The sequence below is a fragment of the Urocampus carinirostris genome, chromosome 9 (genome assembly GCF_059441175.1).
Source record: "Urocampus carinirostris isolate Australia breed hairy pipefish chromosome 9, RoL_Ucar_1.0, whole genome shotgun sequence".
Taxonomy (NCBI): Eukaryota; Metazoa; Chordata; class Actinopteri; order Syngnathiformes; family Syngnathidae; genus Urocampus; species Urocampus carinirostris.
The window spans coordinates 31,594,418-31,619,444 of record NC_142357.1 but is presented as its reverse complement, the minus strand read 5'-3'; the positions used below and the strand labels follow the sequence as shown (position 1 = coordinate 31,619,444).

General features: G+C 40.6%; 1 protein-coding gene across 2 annotated transcripts in view; it reads right to left on the bottom strand.

Annotated features, from left to right (window-relative positions):
* ccdc88b (coiled-coil and HOOK domain protein 88B) overlaps positions 1-25,027 on the bottom strand; it is a 162,575-nt gene that overhangs the window by 73,052 nt on the left and 64,496 nt on the right. For both annotated transcript variants that reach the window (XM_088344141.1, XM_088344142.1), the window contains 5 exons: positions 20,929-21,537; positions 18,080-18,259; positions 5,720-6,060; positions 3,945-4,104; positions 1,502-1,801 (listed from right to left, as the gene is read on the bottom strand). In XM_088344141.1, the coding sequence (XP_088200267.1) occupies positions 1,502-1,801; positions 3,945-4,104; positions 5,720-6,060; positions 18,080-18,259; positions 20,929-21,537 (1,590 nt within the window). The remainder of the gene's footprint in view (positions 1-1,501; positions 1,802-3,944; positions 4,105-5,719; positions 6,061-18,079; positions 18,260-20,928; positions 21,538-25,027) is intronic.

Genomic DNA, 25,027 nt, shown 5'->3' with positions numbered 1-25,027 from the left:
GCCCCCACGCCTCAATGTCTGATGAAACTCAAATCAACACCGAGCGTTTATTAAAACAATGCCTGACGTCCTTCGTCAGAGTCCTGTTATCAAAATTCCCCAGCCAAAACATTCAGAATTTGGAACACCGTGACCTGAAGCCCGCTCAGTGAGAATCTTCATTGCACTCGATAAATGTAACTTGTATTTAAATATCAGGGTTGGGTAGGGTTACTTTAACTTGATTACTTTCAATTACTTTTGGATTACTCCAATACCAAATATGCTAATAAAAGACAAAAGAAACTGAATATGAATAAAATGACTAAATTTTGTGCAGGCTTGGGGAGTAACTGTCGTGTCCAGCGTGGTCGCCGTGGCAACCGGCTGGCCCCGCCCCCTGGGAAACAGCTGAAGCAGATCGCTTAATTTGCGCGTTTGCTTCTTAAGGGGGGTTTTGGGTTTTGCGGGTGCTGGCTCATTGCATTTTCTGTTTTGCATTTTCTGTCTGCATTTCCCGTTCTGTTTTGCTCTGTCCTGTTTTGTTTGAGTCGGAAAAAACCTGTGTTTGCACGTTTTTAGTTAAAGCCTGTTTGTTCTGTCATGTCCCTGAGTTTTGGACGACTTTTATTTTGCCAAATAAAAGTTTTGATCGTCAACGCAATTGAGTTCTCCCTTCCTGCCTCCTCCCTCCGTTCTGGTCCGGTCTCCTCGTGACAGTAACGGAACACATGGAACAAAAATGATGTTAGCAAGCTGTTTGGATTTATTTTCATTTTGTTTCTGTCGCATTTTATGTTAGTTTTGCCGGAGATCAAAGAGATCAAAGCCAGGAGAGAAAGCTTACCACCTGTTGTGAGTCATCTTTTCTATCATATTTAGTGTCTTTTATTAGCATATTTGGTATTGGAGTAATCCAAAAGTATTTGAAAGTAATCAAGTAACCCTACCCAACCCTGTATTTAATCATATAAAATATTTTATAGTAAAATGTATAAAATACTTCAGGCAGTTCTGTAGTCATCCGGATGTTGATGGAATCACGCGGAGAAGAAGAAAAGCTCTTCTCATACTCTATTTGTTTTCGGAGTGTGTTGTTTGTTTGGAAAACCTCGGCACGACCTGTTAGTCTTTGAGACCGAAGGGATTACAACTTTTTCAACAACTTGTAGCATCAATCATTCCTCACTTCACCCGCCTCGCTGCCTTCCAATCCCGCAAATAAAAATGAACACCATTCCTGACCTTGGAGGCGTAAGTTATATTTTCGGACGTCGGGAAACAGAAGGGAGAAGCGGCCGAGATAAGGGAGATGAAGAGTTGCCGAGGTGACATTCTATAAAGTGATGAGGGGAGATTAAGCATCTGGAAATAAAGCGGCGGAGAAGTGGAGAGTCGTCAAGAAGCCCTCCGGCAAAAGACTTTCCGCATAACACGGATCGTTATTCCTCGCATAAACAACGATTACGTCCCGCTGATACGATCGGAAACTCGCGCCGCCCGATAAAATCCGAATACGAACCTCTTTTTCCAGCTCCGATAGCCTGTTGGTGAGCTTGCTTTCAGTATCGCCGCTAGCGTCTTGGAGCGACATGGAAAGTTTGTGACCTTTGTCCTGATCCGGCGTCGATAATGGCGTCCCGGCAGAATGGCCCTCACTGGTCGATTCCAATTGGAGATCACGTAGTTCTGTTCCACCCGATGGCAGGTTTTGAGAGTCCGTCATAGCTTTTAGCTGAGTTTCGGCTTTTTGGAGCTCCTGGTTTAGAAGCTGGACCTCCGATGTAAGACTGTGAGAGCGAGACTGCTCATTGGAGAGATCCTGATAAAAAAGTGACAGCAGTCATCAAACCTTAGCTCGGTAAAATCATAATCTATGACTTTTGTTTTCAAATAAATCTCCATTCTATATACCTGTCAACCTCTACCTTTTTGCCGTACAAAGTACATTTATTATGCATTTTAAGACGTGTACAAGAAAATCTGTGCGGAAAAACGCAAATTTGTTAATTATGGGTACCATCCGGTATACACTGACTATGACAAAACGGCAAATCAATCAAGTCAAACGAGTTCTGTGTCTTTGTGTACATAATCACGCACATAAGGAAACACGCACGAGAATATACACAAACAAAAAAGTACGTGAGCACAAAAAACGTACAGAGACACATACAATTTATGTAAATACACACAAAAAAGTACATAATATACACAAAAACTTGGATAAACGAATACAAAGAAACCTGCGTAAACACGCACCCAAACATATGGAAACACGTGCAAAAACGTCTGTAAACTTGCACAAAAACAGATGTAAGCACAAACAATAAAGTACGTAAGCACATAAAATTTATATAAATGCACACAAAAATGTACAAAAAAAAAACTTGGATAAACGCATGCAAAGAAACCTCTGTAACACACTCCAAAACATATATAAACACACACAAAAACGTACATAAACTTGCACAAAAACAGACATGAACACAAACAATAAAGTACGCAAGCACAAAAAAGTATGTAAACACAAAAATGTACATAATACACACACAAACTTACATATTGGCACTTAAAGAAACGTACGTAAACACACACAAAAAGGTACGTAAACACGCACAAAAACGGACATAAACACACACACAATAAAGTATGGAAAAACACAAAACGTACGTAAACACAAAAATGTACATAATACACACAAAAACTTACATATATGCACTTAAGGACGCACAAAAACTTACGTAAACACGCACAAAAACGGACATAAACACACACACAATAAAGTACGGAAAAACACAAAACGTACGTAAACACAAAAATTTACATAATACACACAAAAACTAACATATATGCACTTAAGGACGCACAAAAAAGTACGTAGACACGCACAAAAACGTACGTAAACACGCACAAAAACGGACATAAACACACACAAAAAAGTACGGAAAAACGCAAAACGTAAGTAAACACAAAAATGTACATAATACACACAAAAACTTACATATATGCACTTAAGGACGCACAAAAACATACGTAAACACGCACAAAAACGTACGTAAACACGCACAAAAACGGACATAAACACACACACAATAAAGTACGGAAAAACACAAAACATACGTAAACACAAAAAATGAATGTAAATACACACAAAAACATAAATGAATACACACAAAAACGTATAAAAACGCGAGCACAAAAACGGACGTAAACATGCACAAAAAGTTCTTGGGGGCGTGAAATCATTTCATGGGGCACTCTGAAATTGACAGTAGACATTCAGGTTATCGTGTTTCCCAGCTCCAGACTTCCTGTGCGGAGTTTGTATGTTCTCCCCGTGCTTGCGTGGGTTTCCTCCGGGCACTCCGGTTTCCTCCCACTTTCCAAAAACATGCATTTCAGGTGAATTGGCCGGTCCAAATTGTCCCTAGGTGTGAATGAGCGAGTGAGTTGTCTGTCCCTGTGTGCCCTGCGATTGGCTGGCAACCAGTTCAGGGTGTCCCCTGCCCACTGCCCGATGATTGCTGGGATGGGCTCCAGCAGCCCCGTTACCCTACTGAGGATAAGCGATGAGATGAGATGAGATGAGGCGTTTCCCACACTAGAAAATGAATTTAATTTCATGTATTTTCAAAAAACTGCTATAATCAGATATCCATGTCTTTGTGTCTTTCATCGGAGGAAAAGCAATGGTAAGAGTCCATTAATGTGAAGGAAAAGCCCTCAAGGGTGCCGTTGCGCAATGCGGAGTGCACACAAAAAAGACACTTAATAGTTTATCCTTCAGTAAACACAACCTAAAGTACCACCATGGTAATTGACATATCGTTACTAGATGGCAGTTTCAGACACCGCTGAACATAATCAAAAGAGTTTCACAAATCCCTTGATTGTCATTTTATTAAATAGCATTGCTTTGGATTTAGTAGCTCTGCCGTGTACACAAACATTTGCGCACATACCTGCAAGAGTGACCGAATTTTGGCCTGTGCTTGTGTGCACTGCTCCTCCAGCTTCTGTTTACTCTCCTCCAGGCTGCTTAATCGAGTGCCGAGCTCTCGCTGCACATCCTCCAGGCGATTGCGCAGCTCCTTCGATTCGGACAGCTGTTGACACACGCGCCTACGTGCAAAAACACGCCAAGAACTGGTCATTGGTTGGTACAATGCGGTCGGGGTTGTATTTTAAAGTAAACTAGAAAAACATGAACGTCAAGATTTTTTTGTTTTATCTGCTTGCTACTACATACCTGTCAACCTGTACGTTTTTGGCGGCCTTTTCCAGCAGCTGCCCTATTGTTTTATTGTCTGCTCCTATCTTCGGTGTTTTTTCTTCCCGTTTTGACAACTACACTATGGATTACTTCTATCCTATGGACATGGGTCTTAACCCACAAGAAATGCGTGTATTCAAGGAATTTCAACTCCTTGCCCTGAAGAATTCTCGTGCCGGCGTGATGAAGGGGCCTATCGTGGAAGAAGAGCCGGAGCTAGCGAAGCGGCTAGCGGCGTTATTAGTCTTCGGTACCATCCGTAATCGTGGTAAATGCGAACTCACGACCAAATAAGATCATCGAGTGCTGGTGGAAAACATCGAAGCGCACAGGGAGCGCAGTTGCTGTGTTTTGCGGAAACGTGGTTCACGTTTAGCATTCCGGACGCTAACGTGTAGCCACCCGGAGCTACCCGGAGCAATCCGGCTTCAACGCCGCTAAACAGAGACACGAAAGCCGGGGGGAATCAGAGAGGAGGCGGACTTGCTAACACGAGGTGGTGTATCCCTGGATTTTCACAAAGAAAAGTTTTCCATCTGCCGCAGGGATGTCGAACTTTTGGGCTGGCGTGACGTCATCCACTCCGCTACAAGCACCCCTAGGGCATCATGTTCATCTGTTAAAAAAACAACGGGGTAGACTGCTGGAAGTGTGAATTTCCCTACGGGGATGAATAAAGTATCTATCCATCTATCTATCTAAAAAGTCAATTATGATGCATTTTAAGACGCATCCGACGTACAAGAAAATCTGTACGGAAAAACGCAAATTTGTCAATGATGGTTACCATCCGGTATACACCGACAATCACCAAACGGCAAATCAATCAAGTCAAAAGAGTTCGCCTCTATCTCGGTAACGTTTTATTTCGTTGCAAACGAAGCGAGCAGTTTGATGTAGCGAAAGGAAGTCCGTCTCTTTTTAGAGAACCGGATTTTTCAGCCCAACTCATTCAAGAGAGCCGGCTCTCAAACGGCTCACTTGCTTCGATGCATTATATTACGAATTATGATGTTGTATAAAGAAGTTAAGAAAAAAAGGAAGTATAAAAGGAGAAAATGAAAAAAAGACAGGTTTGTGGTTATCCCTTCAATCGGTATATTACCAACAATAATTTGATGCAGAAAATGAATTAAGAATTTGATGATTAAAACTGAATGAATACATAGATTTTTATTATATATTCGTCACCGATTTACAATTTCAACCTCGATAACACTAAATTTTGGGGACCCATAGGTCTCTGTTGGGACCCATAGATTTTTGAGCATGCGAGTCCACTCATCACTTTTCAGAGGTAAAATGAACACTGAATGAATGGGTGAATTTATTAAAGTTCAAGGAATGCCAGGCTGACTAGTCGGCCCTAACATTATTTTCAATTTACCAAATCTGTCCGGCTTTAGGAATAGTCTGGACACCCCTGTATTAGGAGTTTCAAATTAAACCTATATGAGGATTTACCTGTAATCAGCATCCAAGCTTCTCCCTCTCTGGTTGCTATGTTCCAGTGCCACGTTGGTGCTCTCCAGCTGCTGCCTGAGCCTGGCCGCCTCCCTTTCACGCTGCCGGGCTTCTTTCTGAAGTCTGTCCAGTTCCGCCTGGTACGTTTCTTTTTCTTGTTCCGAGCGAGACACGTCCAGCAGCGCTTGGTCTCGGGCCCGGCTCGCTGTTTGGGCCTCCAGGCTGGCCTCGCGGGCCTCCGCCTCCAGTTCCTCCTCACGGCGGCGAGAAGTTTCCAGAGCGCGACATTGACGGTCCAGCTCTGCCTGGAGAGTCTGGGTGGTCAACGCCAACTGCTCGCCCTTTGGAAAAAATACAACAAAAACATGGGGTTATTTAATGAAGACCCCCAGGTTATGGCTTGCCTGCCTTTCGAGTTACAACCAGTGTTTGGCATGTTACATTGAAAAAAAGGAATTATTTATAGTTCCTCGGTACTTCTTCTAAAAAGTAACTAAGTGAGTAACTGAATTACTCTTTAGTACAAGTCAATAGTTACCAGGGATAGTAACTATTTATATTCCTTTAAAAACAGGTTGTATGTCAAGGAATTTGAAATTCCGGAGCAGACAGGTTATACAACCTATTGCACCTCACTAGCAACAGATTTATCCCACACTTAAAATGCAATAAAAATAAACAGTATATATTTTGATAAAATAACAAACAGCATGTACATAATCACGCACAAAAAAAAGTACGTAAACACACGCAAAAATGTACGTAAACACACAAAAAAACAGATGTAGACATACACAAAAAAGTATGTGAGCACAAAAAAACGTACGTAAACAAATAAAATGTATGTAACACAAAAATGTACATAATATATACAAAAACTTGGATAAACGCATGCAAAGAAACCTCCGTAACGCACACCAAAACGTACATAAACATGCGCAAAAACGTACATAAACTTGCACAAAAACAGACGTAAACACAAACAATAAAGTACGCAAGCACAAAAAAAACTTACGTAATCACAAAAATGTACATAATACACACAAAAACTTAAATAAAACATAAATGCACGCAAAGAAAAGTATGTAAACACTCACAAAAATGTACAAAAATCACGCACAAAAATGGACGAAAACACACACACACGATAAAGTACATAGAAACACAAAACGTACGTAAACACATAAAATGAATGTAACTACACACAAAAACGTAAATGAATACACACAAAAACATACGTAAATGCGCGCACAAAAACGTACGTAAACACCCACAAAAACGGACATAAACACACACACAATAAAATACGTAAAAACACAAAACACACGTGAACACATAAAATGAACGTAAATACACACAAAAACGTACGTAAACGCCCTCACAAAAACGGACGTAAACACGCACAAAAATGGACTTAAACACACAAAAAAAATTACGGAAACATGCACAAAAACAGACACAAAAACGATAAAGTACGTAAACACAGAAAATGTACCAAAACACAGAAAATGTAACTAAATACACTCAAAACAAATGTAAATACACACCAAAACATACATAAACACGCACAAAAATGTATGTAAACACACACACAAAAACAGATGTAAACACGCACAAAAACATAAATAAACACGGACGAAAATGTACGTTAAAAATGTACGTAAAAAATGTACGTAAAAACTGTACGTAAAAAATGTACGTTTACATGCACAAAAACAAACGTTAACACACCCAATAAAGTACGTAAACACATAAAACGTACCTAAACACATAAAATGTACGTAAATACACCCAAAACGACTGTAAGTACACACCAAAACGTACATAAACACGCACAAAAATGTATGGAAACGGAAATATAAAGTTTTGATAGAATACCCCGTTACTGAAAAAATAACGCGTTATTCACAACACTGCATACAACCATTTCACTTTACAGTTGGAATACAATAATACTATGCCGTATGGCTGTTTACTTATTGTGGTTTGGCTACTTCAAAAATTGTGTTTTGCATTCTGATTGGCTGAACAGTCCACCCCACCCCTTTTCTGCCTGTGTCTGCCTATGTGTCACTAATGTTGCGGTCTGAGTTTTACACAGACGTAAAACAGCTTGACAAACCTACATTACGTATGCACAAATCGGGGCTAGAAGGCAAAGGAAGATGCTTTCTATTGCCAACAAAGTTGGACAGCTAAACTTGGTCTGGACCCATATGTGGTTTCTTGTCGGTCCAATTTTCAAAATGTTTGATCATGGAAAAATATGTATATATCCATAACATGCATGATGGCTTATGACAAAGTGTCAACTGAAATAAAAACGTATCATCCTAGTGCAATACATGCAGCATGATGATTTTTAGATTTGACGGTACAGAGGTTATTTGTCTTAAAAAAAAACGTTTATAAGGTACAGTACTTCTATTTATTCAACAAATGCACGAGACTGTAAATTCGGTATGTTCTTCTGTTTCAAAGTACATTAGAGTATTTAATAAACATGTAAATATTTCTACATTGGTGGCTTTGACTATCGCGGGACATGTTTGGAACGTAAACCCCATGACTAACAGGGAATTAATGTGAAAAAAAAAATCTGCCTCTCTTCACAACATTAAGTACAAATTATTTCCCATGGCAAAAAACATCTGCTTTTGGTTAACGTGATGGTATCATGTAAATGCTGATATGCTATTGGCTAAACTCCTTCCCACAATGCCCCTCTCTCTCTTCATCCAGTTGAGTCTTGTCTGGTTTGGACAGTAGACCCCTGGGATACGGCAATCCCGCCTTACATAGTTTTCAATTTGTGGTGTAGATTTTTTTTTTCAGACCCTGTTACGAGAATTTTTTTTGTATTCCCTAGAAATGAATACATTTCAAACTTTGTGTTGTTTGTGCGTATTAATTCTCTAAAACACCTCTCTCCTATTGGTTCACCTCAGATAAAATGCTTTTCTGTTATTAGTTTGTATAACAGCATCATGAAAATGCTGTTATACTTTTAGCCGAACTCTGTCCCACAATGCCTTTATGATGATTCAGTTCAGAATCTTGTGTGCTTTGTAAATATTTTGCAATGTTTATATACTACAATAGTGTTTTTGTTTGAGTATATGTTTTCACTATGGGTCCAAGGCTTGCAGAGATACTGAGTGTAGAAGCAAAAACAGGAAGTTTGCCGTTATCAAAAAATACAAGAAGTGCTCACGAATTGCTCCCCTTGCTTGATTTTGTAAAGGCAAGATCATGCTTGTAAGTGGGAGTTTCATATTTTCATATTCAAATCCCCATCACCGGGTTCCCCCCATGCGCATCCATCTGCTACTCCACTCAAACAGCTACCGTAAATTCCGGACTATAAGCCGCTACTTTTTTCCCTAACTTTCAACCCTGCGGCTTATTCAGGGATGCGGCCAATTTATGTAATTTTTCTAACAGCCGCCAGCGGCGCTCGAATGTTGCTACTATTAACTGCCCTGTCACAGCCATCGTTTGGGATGAAAGCTGTATTATTATTATTAAAGCTTTGAAAACTCTCCCGGTGTACCGTCTTTCTTTGTAAATATGTGTAACCCATGTATAACATGTATTTGCAACTGTATATTTTTGTAATGTATTTATTTGTATTTATTTTAGACACTTATTCTGATATGTTTTGCGAATTAAAAAAGAGGGGCGGAGCAAACGCAGGCTGACAGGAAGTGGGGTAAAGGTGAGTGTGACCTGTTGTCGCGGCAGACAATAGTGGCTATATATTTTTCCCACCCTTACCTTTGGAAATATAGACTTTTTTTCCTTGGATTAGTTTCAACGGGTACCCAGACTCTGCAGGTCTGCATCAAACGTTAAGTACCGGTATCATTTTCTGATCATTTTACCGGCTGTGGTTTTTGGACTGTGTACTTTAAATTCAGTTACAATCGCGGGACTCAAAGCTGGGTTTGGGCTAATTTTGTGATTGTGTTACATGTTTTAATGTGGGCGCATGCGGCTTATATACAGGTGCGGCTTGTGTAAGTACAAAATCGGTGTCCCTCTTAAAATGTGGTGGGTGCGGCTTAGAATCAGGTGCGCTCTATAGTCCGGAATTTACGGTAAATGGATTAGCTTATGATATCTATTTTCCTCAAGACTATCGACAACCAGCTCAGTAGCCTAGATGGTAGTGTGCCCGCTTTGAGACTGGGAGGTCGCTGGTTCGCGCCTCGGCCGAGACATACCTAATTGGTATAATGGCGGCGCCCTCTGTTGGCTGCGGCTGCATCGACTCGCTACAACGGGTCAGGTGTATCGACATTTCGTTCTGTGTACATTGTTACAAAGAATGACAATACAAAGGAAATTATTATTATTATTATTATTATAAACAAAAAACAAAATATAGTTATGATATGTTTTGCACGGGTGAACGAAAAATGAGGGGCGGAACAAACGCGGGGTGCCGAGTTTAAGTGGGGATCGCTAAAGGTGAGGGACAAACAAGGAAAGAAGAGGGGGTAAAAAGTTGGTTAAAGAAAAAGGAGTTGCGTGAGTAAATGCGTTCATCTGATATATTTTTCCCACCCTTACCTTTGAAAATACACACTTTTTTTCCTTGGATTACTTTCAACAGGACCCGGACTCTGCAGGTCTGTATCAAACCTTAAGTACCGGTATCATTTTCCGTTCATTTTGCCGGCTGTGATTTTTGGACTGTGGACTTCAATGAAGGACATTTAGTTTCAATCGCGGGACTTGAAGTCGGGTTTGGGTTAATTTTGTGTTAGTGTTACATGTTTAAATGTGGGCGCGTGCGGCTTATATACAGGTGCGGCTTGTTTATGTACAAAATCGGTTTTCCTCTTAAAATGTGGTGGGTGCGGCTTATAATCAGGTGCGCTCTATAGTACGGAATTTAAGGTAGTCAGCTAATCTTTTTTTCTTGGGTAAAGGTTTTTTGAAGGTATTAGCTAGCTACCATTTCTATCCCCCGCTATATGTCAATCCCCACCTCAGAACGAGTTAAATTGGATCCCGGCGGTCTACTGCGTATTAAACACATACACATAAACCGAGTTTGTCGACAGCTTGCTAAGTGCAGTGTGAAAAAGTGTAGCCAGCGATTCTAACGCTGGCTTTTTATTGGGTACTCGCTAAAAGGGGATAACTTATGATCTGCTTATGCAGTCACTTTGCAAATATGATAGCAGTTAGCCGAGAAGTAACAACATACAGCTCGTCGTCATCTAACGTTAGAAAAGGAACAACATGAGCGTTTTGTGTATATGAGAGCAAATAAAGCGTTAATGACGCCGTGCCGGTGATATCGAAAATACGAGCCGGGCCCCCGGGACATAAAACGGAACGAGCGGCATTGAAAACTCTCCGCTCTCGGCCACTCGGTGAAAGTTTTTTTATAGACTTTGACACTGAAGCAACTTTGACTCTTGGATGTCATTTTTATAATGCCGTCAGTCCTCGAGGAGGACTTTGAAAATGTCAAGGGATTGTGGAACAGCCTCACCAAATAACCAAGGTGGCTGCTTTTTTTTTTTTTAACCCAGGACGGATTTTCTTAGGGCGTATGTGAGTCCTTACTGTCCATTTGTCGGCAGTAGCTCAGGAGGTAGAGCGATCGTTTTAGGATTAAGGGATCCCAGTTACATGCCAAAGTGTCCTTGGGTAAGACACTGAACCCTCAATACCCCCAATAAGCCTTACATGGCTGCACAGATCACGGCCACTATTGGGAAATGTGAAGCACAATGTAAAGCGCTTTGGGAAGTCATTAATTTATAAAAGCACTATATAAATGCAGATTATTTCATTTCATTTCATTTGGTGCTTTTGGTTAGTGGTAATGGTTAATGGGCTGCATTTATATAGTGCTTTACTAGTCATTGAAGATCTTTGCAACACTTATAATTTACCCATTCACACACACACACACACACACACACACGCTAGCGGCTAGCCCAGCGATAGCGGAGTCAACCATGAAAGGCGCCTACCTCCATATCAGGTGTTCTCAGAGGGACCGGGAATCGAACCAGCAATTGATTTAATCCCAAAATGACCACTCTACCTCCTGAGCTACTGCCACCCTTATTCTAAATTCAATCCATCGCTCATCTGCACCGGGCTCGCGGGGTGCTGGAGCCCATCCTAGCGATATTCAGGCATGGGACCTCTTTAACCGGTAGGGCACACACAGACAACCAATCATATGCTCACATATACCTAGGGAAAATTTAAAGGCACGGGGAGAACATGCAAACTCTGCACAGGAAGGCTGGTAGCTGGATTTGAACCAATGACCTCAGAACTGGGCTCCGGATGTGCTAACCACTCAGCCGCCTTATTCTAAAACATTTGTCATATTATCGAAAAATTTGTGTAAAATCAGTAATAAATTATTCAACTAATTACTAAAGTAACTTGAAGCTGTATTTAATATTTGCTGAATTTAAGAAAGTACTAAAATAAAATAACTAAACTAATTAAAACAACTTAACAGTAATTACTTTATGTAACTTCATGTGATGGCATCACAACACGGCGAAATTATAAATGTAAGAAAGTATTTATAGTTACTTGTGATTATACTTAATTACTTGAGGTGAGTACATGGTATTTACCAATGAAAAGAGTTGTAACTGCTGAATTTATTCAAGTACTAGAGGTAACTTGTAATTTAAAAGTATTTGCAGGTGATTGATAAATGACAGGGTTTGAACCTTTAATGTATACAAAAAGTGATATTAGGTGATTGCATTATATCACTAACAACTAAACAATGTAAACAACTTAACTTGCAATTTCCCTTAGTTACTTTAAGTGATTACAGTTGGTTGACAAGCTTCTGGGTGTATTTAAGTAGTAACGTCACTTTTAATTGTATTTAGTTCCGTTAACTAATCTCACTAACTAGCGTCACATCACCACAAACCTGGTAAGATCTTGAGTAATTTGTAAATCTACGAAGGCATTTTCAGTGATGACAAAAGCTTCTGAAAGTATCCGAGTACTACAGTAACTTTTGAAAGTAATTTCAGATCATTGCATCACATCATCACAAACAAATGGGTTGTTATTGTCGGCTGACTGAGTACCGTATTTTCCGCACTATAAGGCGCACCTAAAAGCCTTTATTTTTTTCAAAAGCTGACCATGCGCCTTATAATACAGTGCGCCTTATTTATGGATCAATATTAAATCGCAAAGTTTTCCAACTAACTTGCAGCCGCCGACTAGATTTTCCCCCGAACGCCAAGTAGTATGCAGTGTATGCTGGGATTTATTTACCGGCGTTTCATTGGCTAAGCAATGTGTCAATCATCAGTTGAATCGATCACTATTGGCTAAAGTTATTCGGAGGTCAAGGGGCAGATCCTTTTTATCATTTACAGGCTGGCATTGGCTTGAACGGCAAAACAAAGCCTGCAATTGGCCGAAAAAGACGAATGTGTATAGCACGTGGCTGACGGGATAGAGAAAGCATTTTTTTCTATTCTGTATTTGTAAATATTTTATTCTCCTGGATTTACTACACTCACGGATGTAAGAGGACATTGCTGCACATTATTATGAACACAACGACTTCTGTAAGCTACTCCGGGTTTTATATTGTCCCTGTATCTTGTTTCAGACTGAACTTGGTGTTTCTGTGATAAGCGGTGCAGATAATGGGTGGAATGGAGTGTCTATTTTTAAATTAAACTCAATTCCAAGTGTTTATCGTCATATGCACAGTAAAGTTGCGAGCGAAAAAGAAAATAGAAACTAAGGAATGGTTGGCATTTCTTGAATCCCAAGACTTTAACCTTCCGAATGATGGAACGATGCATTTGAGTGACATCGTACGGACACCGCATCCGCACGTGTTCTCGACACGTATTTGCGTCTTTGCAAGCTTTCGGAATGTTAAGGGGGTAATAAGTTGGACTGAACTATCTGACTGTTTTGTCGACGTTCCCATTGTAGCGCCTTATAATCCGGTGCGTCTTATGTATGTCAAAAATAGGACCAAAAACTATTTTTTCGGGGTGCGCCCTATAACCCGGTGCGCCTTATAGTGCGGAAAATACGGTACTTGTGATCATACTTATTTTGTTAGTTATTTTGTTTGTTGTAAGTTATTTTGTAAGGGAAATTATAGATTAATTATAGTTTGAACCCTTCTTTGAATGATTTTATCATAAAAAGTGGCTTAACGAAGTCAAAGATTATATCCAGGTGCTGTTTGGATTCTTACAACGATTGTATCCTCATGGGGCCTGCTAACTAATAATCAAGATGGCCTTTGCTTTGGTGCTGGGAACTGCCGGAAGGCGTGCTCAAGAGTTTTCCTCCCTACATTCCTTTCTTTTCCTTACTGTCCATTTGTCATGCTCGCACGTCATCTAGCGACCGGCATCATTCACTTCATTTAAACATGTTCTTTCTGTCTAAACCAATCAGATTATTTTATTGTATTCATGTGATCTTGCTTAAGCCAATCGGATCTGTTGTTTCATTCTTGTGTTTTTCAATAAATGAATCTCTAGCAACGGGCGGAGCATAATTCCTTCCTTATCTGATCATGGAACGACTCAGAGTGTGTTATTTTCTTCATCCTAATTCCATCTCAAGTTTTACCTTAAAATACATATGAAAGGTTCTTGTATCTGTTGAATGTAAATAAGTCCTAAAGTAACTTGCAATTTAACTTCTGATTGTATCGCATTATATTTAAGTCCGGTTTGCAAAAGCTTTTTGGTCGAGTTTTCTAGAACATACAATATGTGGGTGCTGAATTTCTTGAAACGAGGATCAGATGGTTTCCCGTGACTTGTTCTCAAAAACTACTCTGAATATTGACAAATGTGATATCACCTAGAGTGACTCAGTCAAAAATGTGTCACATTTGACCCCAATCTGGCCTTTCAAACACACGTTAAGAATATTACTAGGACAGCTTTTTTCCATCTTCGCAATCTTGCTAAAATTCGCCCTATGCTGTCCCAATCTGATGCGTATCTGTAATGTACTACTCTCTGGTCCCCCCGAAGTCCAAAATCAAGAGCCTGAGCTCATACAAAATGCTGCAGCGAGGCTTTTACTAAGACAAGAAAGTTGAAATGCATTACCCCAATTTTAGCTAACTTGTATCGGCTCCCTGTTAGCTTAAAATGTGATTTTAAGGTTCTGTTGGTAGTATAAAAAATCATGCATGGACTTGCTCCCTCATATCTTTCAAATTTAATTTCCCCCTGTGTTCCGGTCGGGAGCCTTCACTTTGAGAATTCCGGTCTACTAGTGATCCCAAGAGCCAAGAAGAAATCCGCAGGTTCAAGAGCGTTCTCCATTCGAGGCCCGGTGCTGTGAAATGCTCTTCCCTCTAAGATTTGATCTGCAACCTCAATGGAACTGTTTAATTCTAGTCTTAAAACTCACTTTAATTATATAGCTTATGAATAACCCATATTTTATGTAGACAATAGCTGTGTATTGTTTATTATTGCAACATCACTTGCAGCCTGGTCGTCCTGGAAGGGGGATGACCTCATGTGCAGTCCTTTCTCAAGGTCTCTTCATTTTCCTCAGGTTTTTGAGTTTTTCCTTGCCCTCGTGTAGGTTTTAGATCAGGAGATGATGTATTAATAGTCTGCAGTCTGTAGAATAATCTGTGGTCTGTGCAGCCCTTTCAGACTACAAATAAACATGACTTGACTTCACTTAGATCACAAGATGGCGGCGCACATGATGGATGCTGCGGCTCGTTGCTCTCCAGCTAATCTCTCTGTATTATTTGTGTTTGCAACATCCTTTGCTGTCTGGTAATCCTGAAAGGGGGATGCCACATGTGCGGTCCCTTCTCAAGGTTTCTTCATTTTCCTCATGTTGAGGTTTTTGAGTTTTTCCTTGCCCTCATGTTGGTTCCAGATCAGGGGAATGTGTAATAATAGTCTGAAAAAATAGTCTTTGTAATAACCTGTGAAGCCCTTTGAGACTCTTTGTGATTAAGGGCTATACAAATAAAAATGACTTGACTTGACTTAACATGTTCATCCGTTAAACTGCCCACAAAACATTGCTGTACATTAAAGGAAAAAAGCCAAGGTGCAACCTCTTAAGTGGAAGCTATTCATAGATCCTTTTATAGTATTTCTCTCCCGCTGACTAAGCGCTGTTCGTTTCTGTAGCTTGCGGTCTCTCTGATGACTTCGAGGTCTTCTGCAAACAGCGCAGGAAAGGTCCTTCTCCATGTTTTTTTTTCCCTTTTATGTGAGACGTTTGTCTTCTTTTGCACATCCCTCGCAAGAAACACGGACATGTGAAATATCAAACGTAAGTGCTCGTAATAAGCAGTGCGGTGACCTTTCCGGAGTGGGGGCGTTCTTGTCATCACATAAATAGATGCACCTTTAAGAACAGATATTTGTTTTGCAACACGTTTAGAAAAAATAGAAGTCAAAGCTTCAAGACGGCTTAGAGTGCAAAAGTATGCAACTCCTTTATTGCCCATGACGACGATAGAAGTTATAATACAGGACACCCACGGGATATGACATTAATCCGTTCTGAAATGGGAACATAAAGTAAAATTGACGTACAGCGGGGATAGAAACCTATGGTAATTAGCTAATGTCTTGTGAATCCCGCCTACTCAAAATTGTCACGCTTGCCATGGCGCCCAATTGGCCCCACCCGTGTGGCGCCAGCTGCGGCTCGTTGACGGATTGGCTTCCCTTCTATTTAAGCTCAGTGCTCACACTCATCCTTTGTCAGTCCGTCAACGACATCTGCCCCACAAAACGTGGGTTTTGACTCTGTCCAGTTCCCTGCCTGTGTTTCCTGTCCAGTTTTGTTCCAGTCTAGTTTGTCCTGTTTAATTTCGATATCCAATTTTTATATCAATCCTGTCTGTCCCGTCCTGTCCAGTATCGCTCCATCTGTCCGATATCTGCTCGAGAAATTGGTATCGATCTCGTCGGCCTCTGGCTTCCTGTCATTCCACGCCAGACTGCTGCCTTACGTCTTCCGCCCAACGATCGCCGAATCATTGGCGTTTGGTTCAACGTGCATGACTGCCCTATTTCCCGTAAAATAAAGCTTGAGTGAGAAACGTCACGCATCTGGGTCCTCCTCCTGTTCCGGTTCTTGACACTATCGTGTGGTCGTAAGTAGGGGGGCGTCCGTAGTTAATTTAACCCTGTGCCTCTTTCACACTAGCCTCTCCACATTCTTAATTCAATTCAGCTTTGCAAAGCGTACATATCACTTTCCCCTTGTCAATATTCCCATCGGACAAAGTTTTAAAGCGAAACTGTCAACCAAAAAGTCTTTCTTTTCTCTTTTCCATCACTAGCTTGCTACGCCACATTAGCTTCAAGGAATGGAAGAGACTTCTTCGTTTGTTGGAGCAGCGCGGCTTGACATCCGGGTGTCAGGATTACTGATGTGATCCACATGTGCCCGCTCATTTGGCGCCAATCGCCACAGGTTCTGATTGTCTCCCTGTCACTATTTAAACCCAGTCTTGTCTGTCCCCTGTTGTCAGTCCGTCTGCCAACCTCAGTGTGGCTTAGGCAATCCTTTTTTCAACCCTGACTCCCACCTGTCCCGTTTTTGCACCCGTCTGTCTCCAGCAACGACCTGTTTTGATCCTGACCACGCTCTCCCGTCCCAGCTTACGACCTTTTTTGTCCCCCGACTATGTCTACTCTCCCGTTCTAGCTTACGACTCGTTTCCGACCCCGACCACGCCTTGCTCTCCCATTCCCGGCTACGGACCAGTTTTTCCGTCCCTGACACCGCCATCGCTCGCTACGGAAGCTCCACTTCCGTGTCCGGATCACAATCAGAGTACGAGAGTGACTTGCTTCCTGCGTCCAGTGAGCCCTTCCTCTTTATTTCAATAAAATTCTGAGAAAACTTTACGCGTTAGGGTCTACCCTGTGTACTGGTCGTGACACTGGGGACGTGCCCAGGGCGGAATTCTAATCGTTACGTTAAAATCATTAAAAATTATAACGCGTATTGTTACTGCGAAATTTATCCCTGTTTCAAAAAAAATATTCAAAAGAGAAACCCTTTAATAATCGTTTTATAATCAAATCTGAAATGCTTTAATCAGAATTAAATAGTGACCCTCCAAAAAGACCTTCAGCTGTCCAGCTAACACGCACATTTTATGCCAATAAATTACTAATTACCATAAGCATTTTTTTTCAATCATGTTGACCTGGAACCGGTTAGACACTCATACTGTATAGTGAAAACATCCTAAGGCGGGGACACTGTACCCCGGGGGTCTACCATGTTTTCCCTCTTATCTTCCATACAAAAAAAGTTTTTGTCCCAAATATAAGCATGGACTTGTTTTCCTCCAACCTTGCGCTGAGCTGCACGAAGGACGTCCACAGTGCCGCGAAGCGTGTCCCTGTCCCTCTCCAGTGACGCCCGTTCTGCCTCTAGCCTGGCGATGACGGTAGTTTGCACGCCATGGAGCTCGGCTTGACCCCGCAGACGGCACAGCTCCTCCTCAGCCACCCCTGCTTCTGATTGAAGAACCTGACACAAGCAGGCGGGATGATGTAGTAGAGAGGAAAATGTCTGATGTGATGAGGCCAAAGACTCAACAGGAAGATGGTAATATATAGTGCAAATTTTTGGCTAATGTGTTCATCCCAAGCTTTCTTTTCGTTGTTATTGTCTTTTTCTTCTTTCTTTAGATAGATAGATAGATAGATAGATAGATAGATAGATAGATAGATAGATAGATAGATAGATAGATAGATAGATAGATAGATAGATAGATAGATAGATAGATAGATAGATAGATAGATAGATAGATAGATAGATAGATAGATAGATAGATAGATAGATAGATAGATAGATAGATAGATAGATAGATAGATAGATAGATAGATAGATAGATAGATAGATAGATAGATAGATAGATAGATAGATAGATAGATAGATAGAAACTTTATTCATCCCCCTAGGGAAATTAACACTTCCAACAGTATCCTTTTATTGTTTATTGACAGATTAACAGGATGGCCTCAGGGTGCTGTGTTGTTGTTTAGCAACAGCGGAGTGGATGATGTCACACGCATCATTGCAAGCAAACAAAAACAGTACAAAAAATACCGTATTCCGTCACCAACTTGCAATGTCTGCGAAAGCACGTGCGATTCTGAACTGAATTAAAGCATCGCTAGTCCTGAAAGTATTGGTACTATTCTTTTTAATTGTTACTTTTTGTAACACTATATAGTGTTAGGTCAACACAACTTCCGTGTAAAAAAAATTACACTTTCAAACATTTGGAATGACAATTTGTGAATGTGAACACATAAACTAAAACGTCTATTTTAAGGGACTGTATTTAAATTTTCGGCATTTACGCTGTTGCTAACAACAGTCTGTATTATCATTATTCTCTTTCTGATGCACTTAAAACTAAAGACCAGTTCCTAAAAAAATACGCACCCTGCACTACTTACGAAGTAGATAGATTGCGGACGATCGTTCGTAAGTTGAATTTTATTGTTATTTGTTTATTTGCTATATTTTGTATGTTCAAGGTTTATATAAGTATGTTAAAGGCTTGTATAAGTAATCTGTATTGTTTTGTACTAAAAATAAATATTTCATAAAATAATATGCTCTATAAAGATGAATAAAATTGAGTTTAACTTGTTTTTGGAAGATGTGCATCAAGAGTTAGGCGACTCCCTCCTCTGTGGTAAAAACTGCCGAAAAAAAAGCGTTCCGACCATTTTCTCAACCACATCAAGCTTTCTTATTCCACTTTTATTTCAAAAGAAACGGCTCGCCTCTTTACTTTTTACACCAACCATATTGAATGGATGCACTAGATGTTAAACAATAAAAATGTCAAAGTTCTTAGCGCGCTAGAGATAGTATGGACATAGTATACACCGTATAGAATGTTTACACACGCACTAGGAAGAGAAAGTGGATTTCTTCTTCAGGGTGGGCACTGGGTGAGCTCTCACAGCGCCACACGCCAGTAGTGGCGGAAAGACGCACTACAGTACTGTCCTGGACTCAGAAAGAGGCGCACACAATACAAAGTGTCTATATTTGCCTACAGTACTTATCCTAAAATCCTTTTTTTTTGATATCTCTAGCGATTTTATTAGATGCTTTTCTTGGAGTGGGTTGTCTAATTTCTGGTAAACAATGATCAGTACGTTTTCATCTATGACAATAACAACAATTGTTATTCTAATTAAAAAAAATGTTTCTAGATACTTTGTAAAATCAAGATGTAAAACTGTCACGGTTGCCATGGCGCCCAATTGGCCCGCCCGTGTGGCGCCGGCTGCGGCTCGTTAACAGATTGGCTTTCTGTCTATATCAAGCTCAGCGCTGTCACGCTTCCTTTGTCAGCCCGTCAAAGAACTTCTGCCCCGCAAGAGTGGGTTTCGACTCTGTCCTGTTCCTACTAGCATTTCCTGCCCGGTATTGTTCCTGTTTATTTTGTCCTATTTCATATCGGTTCCCAGTTTTGTTTCCGTCTATTTTTGTCCTGTTTATCATTTTCTCCAGTTTTCGTTCCTGTCTGGTTTTTCCTGTTTATTTTCGATATCCTGATTCGTTATCTGTCCTGTCTGTCCTGCCCTGTCCGGTATCGACCCCATCTTTTCGCTATCAACTTCAGCTATTGGAATGGATCTCGTCGGTCTCTGGCTTCCTGTCTTTCCACGCCAGACCGCTCATTGACGTGCATGACTCCCCATTTCCCGTAAAACAAAAGGCTTTTGTGAGAACGTCACGCGTTTGGGTCCTGATCCTGTTGTGGTTCTTTACAAAAACATAAATATTACTGATTATATTTTTGCATTTGCTGTTTCTCACGTTTTGATTTATAGAGTTTAAAAGTGGAAAATGCTTTCCATTTATTCTAAGATCCTGTGTAACACGACACCACAAGAAGAATACATTTCAAACGTGCAATCAAAACAGATTAGTATCATTTATATTATGATAAATGCCTGTTGTCACTGTTGTGTTATTTTCCCTCTTAAATGACTTCAGGCCACTCTAAAGAAACTCATTGTTTGTCTCTCGCATGCATTTTTTCTTTCCTGCTGCTAATTTATCATCTCTCCTAGCAGCAACGCGACTCCTGATTTCTATTATTACCTCCATCAATCTCCAAACCGCTCCCTTGTACGCTCCCTCGCCCAACATTCCATCATCTGTACCTCGATTTGTCTCCGGGCCTCCCGGAGATCCTCCGCCGTTTTCCTCAGATGTTGTAGCTCCGTTTCCAGGAGGGTCATCCTTTGCTCCACCTCCGAGGTTTTTCCGGTCTGTTCGGCCAGTTTGGAGCGCAACTGCTGGGCAATTGTGGACTGTTTTTCAACTTCTTCCAGGGCTTCATGGAGACGTTTTGTTGAAGAAGGTTCTGCACCAGTTTGATCTTCAGTGGAGGGTTCTTGATGGGGAGTTTGATGAACAATTTCTAGTTTCAACTCCTCCAGAGTTTCCTCATGGTCACCTTCAGCTTCTCCTCTTCTTTTGGGCTTTATCGCCTCATCATGTGGTTCTGTTTTTTCCTCATCAACTTGAAGAATTTCTTCCCCAACTCCAGATTCCCGCTGGGTTACCATAAGTTCTGGTCGGCGTTCCTTCCCTGCTATCATTCTCACCATCCCTTCACCCTCCCCCCTGCAGGTTTCAGAATCCTGGACAGCTCCATGCGGCTTGTTAGTCCCTGTATCAATTTGTTTTTCTCCTGCACTCTTCAGGTGGGCCGTCAGCTCTTCAAGACGTAGCTTCAAAGTGGCATTTTCGTTCTTCAGGTTGTGAAACTGCCGAGTAAAATGACAACACATCAGATAGGAACCGACAGAGGTTCTAAATGTCGGTTATTGTACAATTTTGAGATTCTGTCAATTACATAAGACAAAACGGGTGAGTATTAGCATTCATATTCCTATAAACCAGGGGTGGGCAAACCCTTTGAATCTGAGACCACACTAGTTTTAAATAGTTTGCACAGGGGACGGGCCAGAAGGAAGAAAATAGCTGATTGATTAACTATATTTTGTTTTTTGTTTATGTCGATAGAGAGTCTTGAGGAAAATAGATATCATAAGCTAATCAATTTACCGTAAATTCCGGACTATAGAGCGCACCTGATTCTAAGCCGCACCCACCACATTTTAAGAGGGAAACCGATTTTGTACTTACACAAGCCGCACCTGTATATAAGCTGCATGCGCCCACATTAAAACATGTAACACAATCACAAAATTAGCCCAAACCCAGCTTTGAGTCCCGCGATTGTAACTGAATTTAAAGTACACAGTCCAAAAACCACAGCCGGTAAAATGATCAGAAAATGATACCGGTACTTAACGTTTGATGCAGACTTGCAGAGTCTGGGTACCCGTTGAAACTAATCCAAGGAAAAAAAGTCTATATTTCCAAAGGTAAGGGTGGGAAAAATATATAGCCACTATTGTCCGCCGCGACAACAGGTCTCACTCACCTTTACCCCACTTCCTGTCAGCCTGCGTTTGCTCCGCCCCTCTTTTTTAATTCGCAAAACATATCAGAATAAGTGTCTCAAATAAATACATTACAAAAATATACAGGTGCAAATACATATTATACATCGGTTACACATATTTACAAAGAAAGACGGTACACCGAGAGAGTTTTCAAAGCTTTAATAATAATATCATAACTTTCATCCCAAATCATGCCTGTGAAGGGTAGCAAAACGCTACTATTAATACGCTCGCAACGCAGTAAACGACTCTGTTAAAAAACATATCGTACTTGTGGTAAGCACGGTTAACCATCCTCATCTGCCTCCTTATAAATGACATCATCAAAGACGTCTTCCTTCAGTATGGGAAAGACACTTAGTCACATAGACGTCGTCCCACGCTCGCTTACTCAAAAACACGCTGGCAACACGCTCGCAAAGTGAAGTTTACGTGCAGTAGCTCTGTTTCCTTCTTTATCGGACTGTTCGTTTGCGTTTAGCTTGAAAGCTACGTCATGTGCCTTTCTTTTTGCAATTCGCATGATGAGAATATGTCTACGCTAGTTTAATTTGTGCACATGCTAAGAAGTTGCAGTCTTCCTCGGCGCATATATTCCAACGGTCTAAATCTTACCTTTTGTACTCAAGCGCCGCTGGCGGCTGTTAGAAAAATTACATAAATTGGGCGCATCACTGAATAAGCCGCAGGGTTGAAGGTTTGGGAAAAAAGTAGCGGCTTATAGTCCGGAATTTATGGTATTCTAGTTTACATTTACCTGCACAACTTGTGTTTCATTTGTCTATTTGTTTATAAAGTTTAACTAATTGGTTTGGAAACAGTCAAAATATACAAATGCATGTATTCATATACAAATAAAAACTTGAATCAAAGGTAATAGTTAATGTAAAATCACGCTTTTTAAGCTCTAAATTTGATCATTTTCATTGAAAAGCTCCAATAGGGGCTACTTAGGGAGTGTTTTATGTTATGAAACTGTAAATCGTAATAAGTAAAATAGATTTTATTTTATTTTTTTAAATCAAAATGTCACGGTTTGAGAAATTCAGGTGAGTGAAATTGGATTTCCTTAAACAAAGACTTCTATTTCAAATAATACAACATCGGGATGAGCATTTCCAAAAATGTTTGAAGGGATGCGTCTAAATTTTTTTCTTATACTTCTCATAGTATCGTGCGTTGGTGCACCTGATATGGCCGTGTCATGATTACTGATGTGACTCACTTGTGCCGCGGGTTCTGATTGGATCCCTGTCAGGATTTGAACCCAGTCCTGACAGCCCCCGGTTGTCAGTTCGTCTGCGAACCTCTGTTTATACAAGGCAAGCCTTTTTTGACCCTGACTCCCACTCTCCCGTCCCGGGTTACGACCTCTTTTGTCCCTAACTACGTCTGCTCTCCCGTTCTGGTTTACGACTCGTTTCCGACTCCGACCACGCCTTGCTCTCCAAGTCCCGGCTACCGACCCGTTTTTCCATCCCTGACACCGCCATCGCTCGCTACGGAAGATCCACTTCCGTGTTCGGATCACAATCCGAGTACAAGAGTGACTTGGGTCCTGTTTCCGTTCTGGTCCTGACATTGTGGGCTGTAGTTTGGCAACCCTGTTCTGTTATTGGGAGAATCAAAAACACTTTCTCACAAAAAGTTTCAAAATGAGAAAATGTTCCGTCCGTACGTAATCATCGTAACTCATGTAACCATAGAAACTACTTAATGATAAAATGATGCAATGTACTTTTTAATAGAGCTCATATTAAATACATATAATTGGCCATGGAGAAAATCAATTTCACTGTAGTGTACTAAAGGGCTAATCAATGTAACAAAATGGAGTATACTTCAAGCTGAGGTGTCAAACATTCAACCCACAGGGTCGAAAATGGCCAATTGGGGCCTACTATTTTTAATAATAACAGCCAGTAAGGCAAATGTGTCGTGTCGTGAGATTTATGCGCTGCTCGACAACGTTAATTCAATACAAATTTGAATTTCTCATGACATTGCTTGTAGAACCAGTTTGATCCAACAGAGGGTGACTTGAGACTACTTATTGTTGTGCGACATACTCTTGTCCGACGGCGAACTTGTAGTAGCACTTTTTGGTCCAGCAGAGGACTCCTCAAGATCGTATAATGATACATGAATAAATAAATGAATGACATTTATTTTCTTTGAACACAATTGGAGGACATCTCCTTTCAGTGGAAGTAAAATAAAATAAAATGGTAAACATAAAAGGATAAAAATTGTAAAGTAAGCCTAAACGTATTTGCTCAAGGTGTGTATTTCTAATCAGTTTGATGTTCCTTTTGGCGTCTCTTAGTCTTCCTGTCTTTTGTTTAAAGGTGTTGGTACTTTTCCAGAAGGGTGGTCTTTTGTCTTTGTCTCAACATACCAGTACTTTTCCATGTCTTGTTATTTCAATAAAACACAGAGGCAGACGGGGGGTGACCGAGACTAAGTGAGAGAATGAACGAGCGAGTTGCTTGTCCACTCCTTGCTTGCATCCCTGGCTGCAGCAGGTTAAAAAACTTAACAAGTCTCTTGCCTGGTGTATTTTCTAGCGTTAGCCAATTTTTATAGCTCTCCCACACATTTTACTATTTAGACCCTACAAAACGTTAAAAATGGAAGAGGTGCTCTTGCTCTGACAAAGTACTCACATTCTTATCAAATTTTGGCATTTTTTTTTTGCACCTTAAAGCTATTTGACAAACACTTGAATTGTTTTTAAGTCAAGTCATGTTTATTTGTATGGCCCTTAATCACAAAAAGTCTCAAA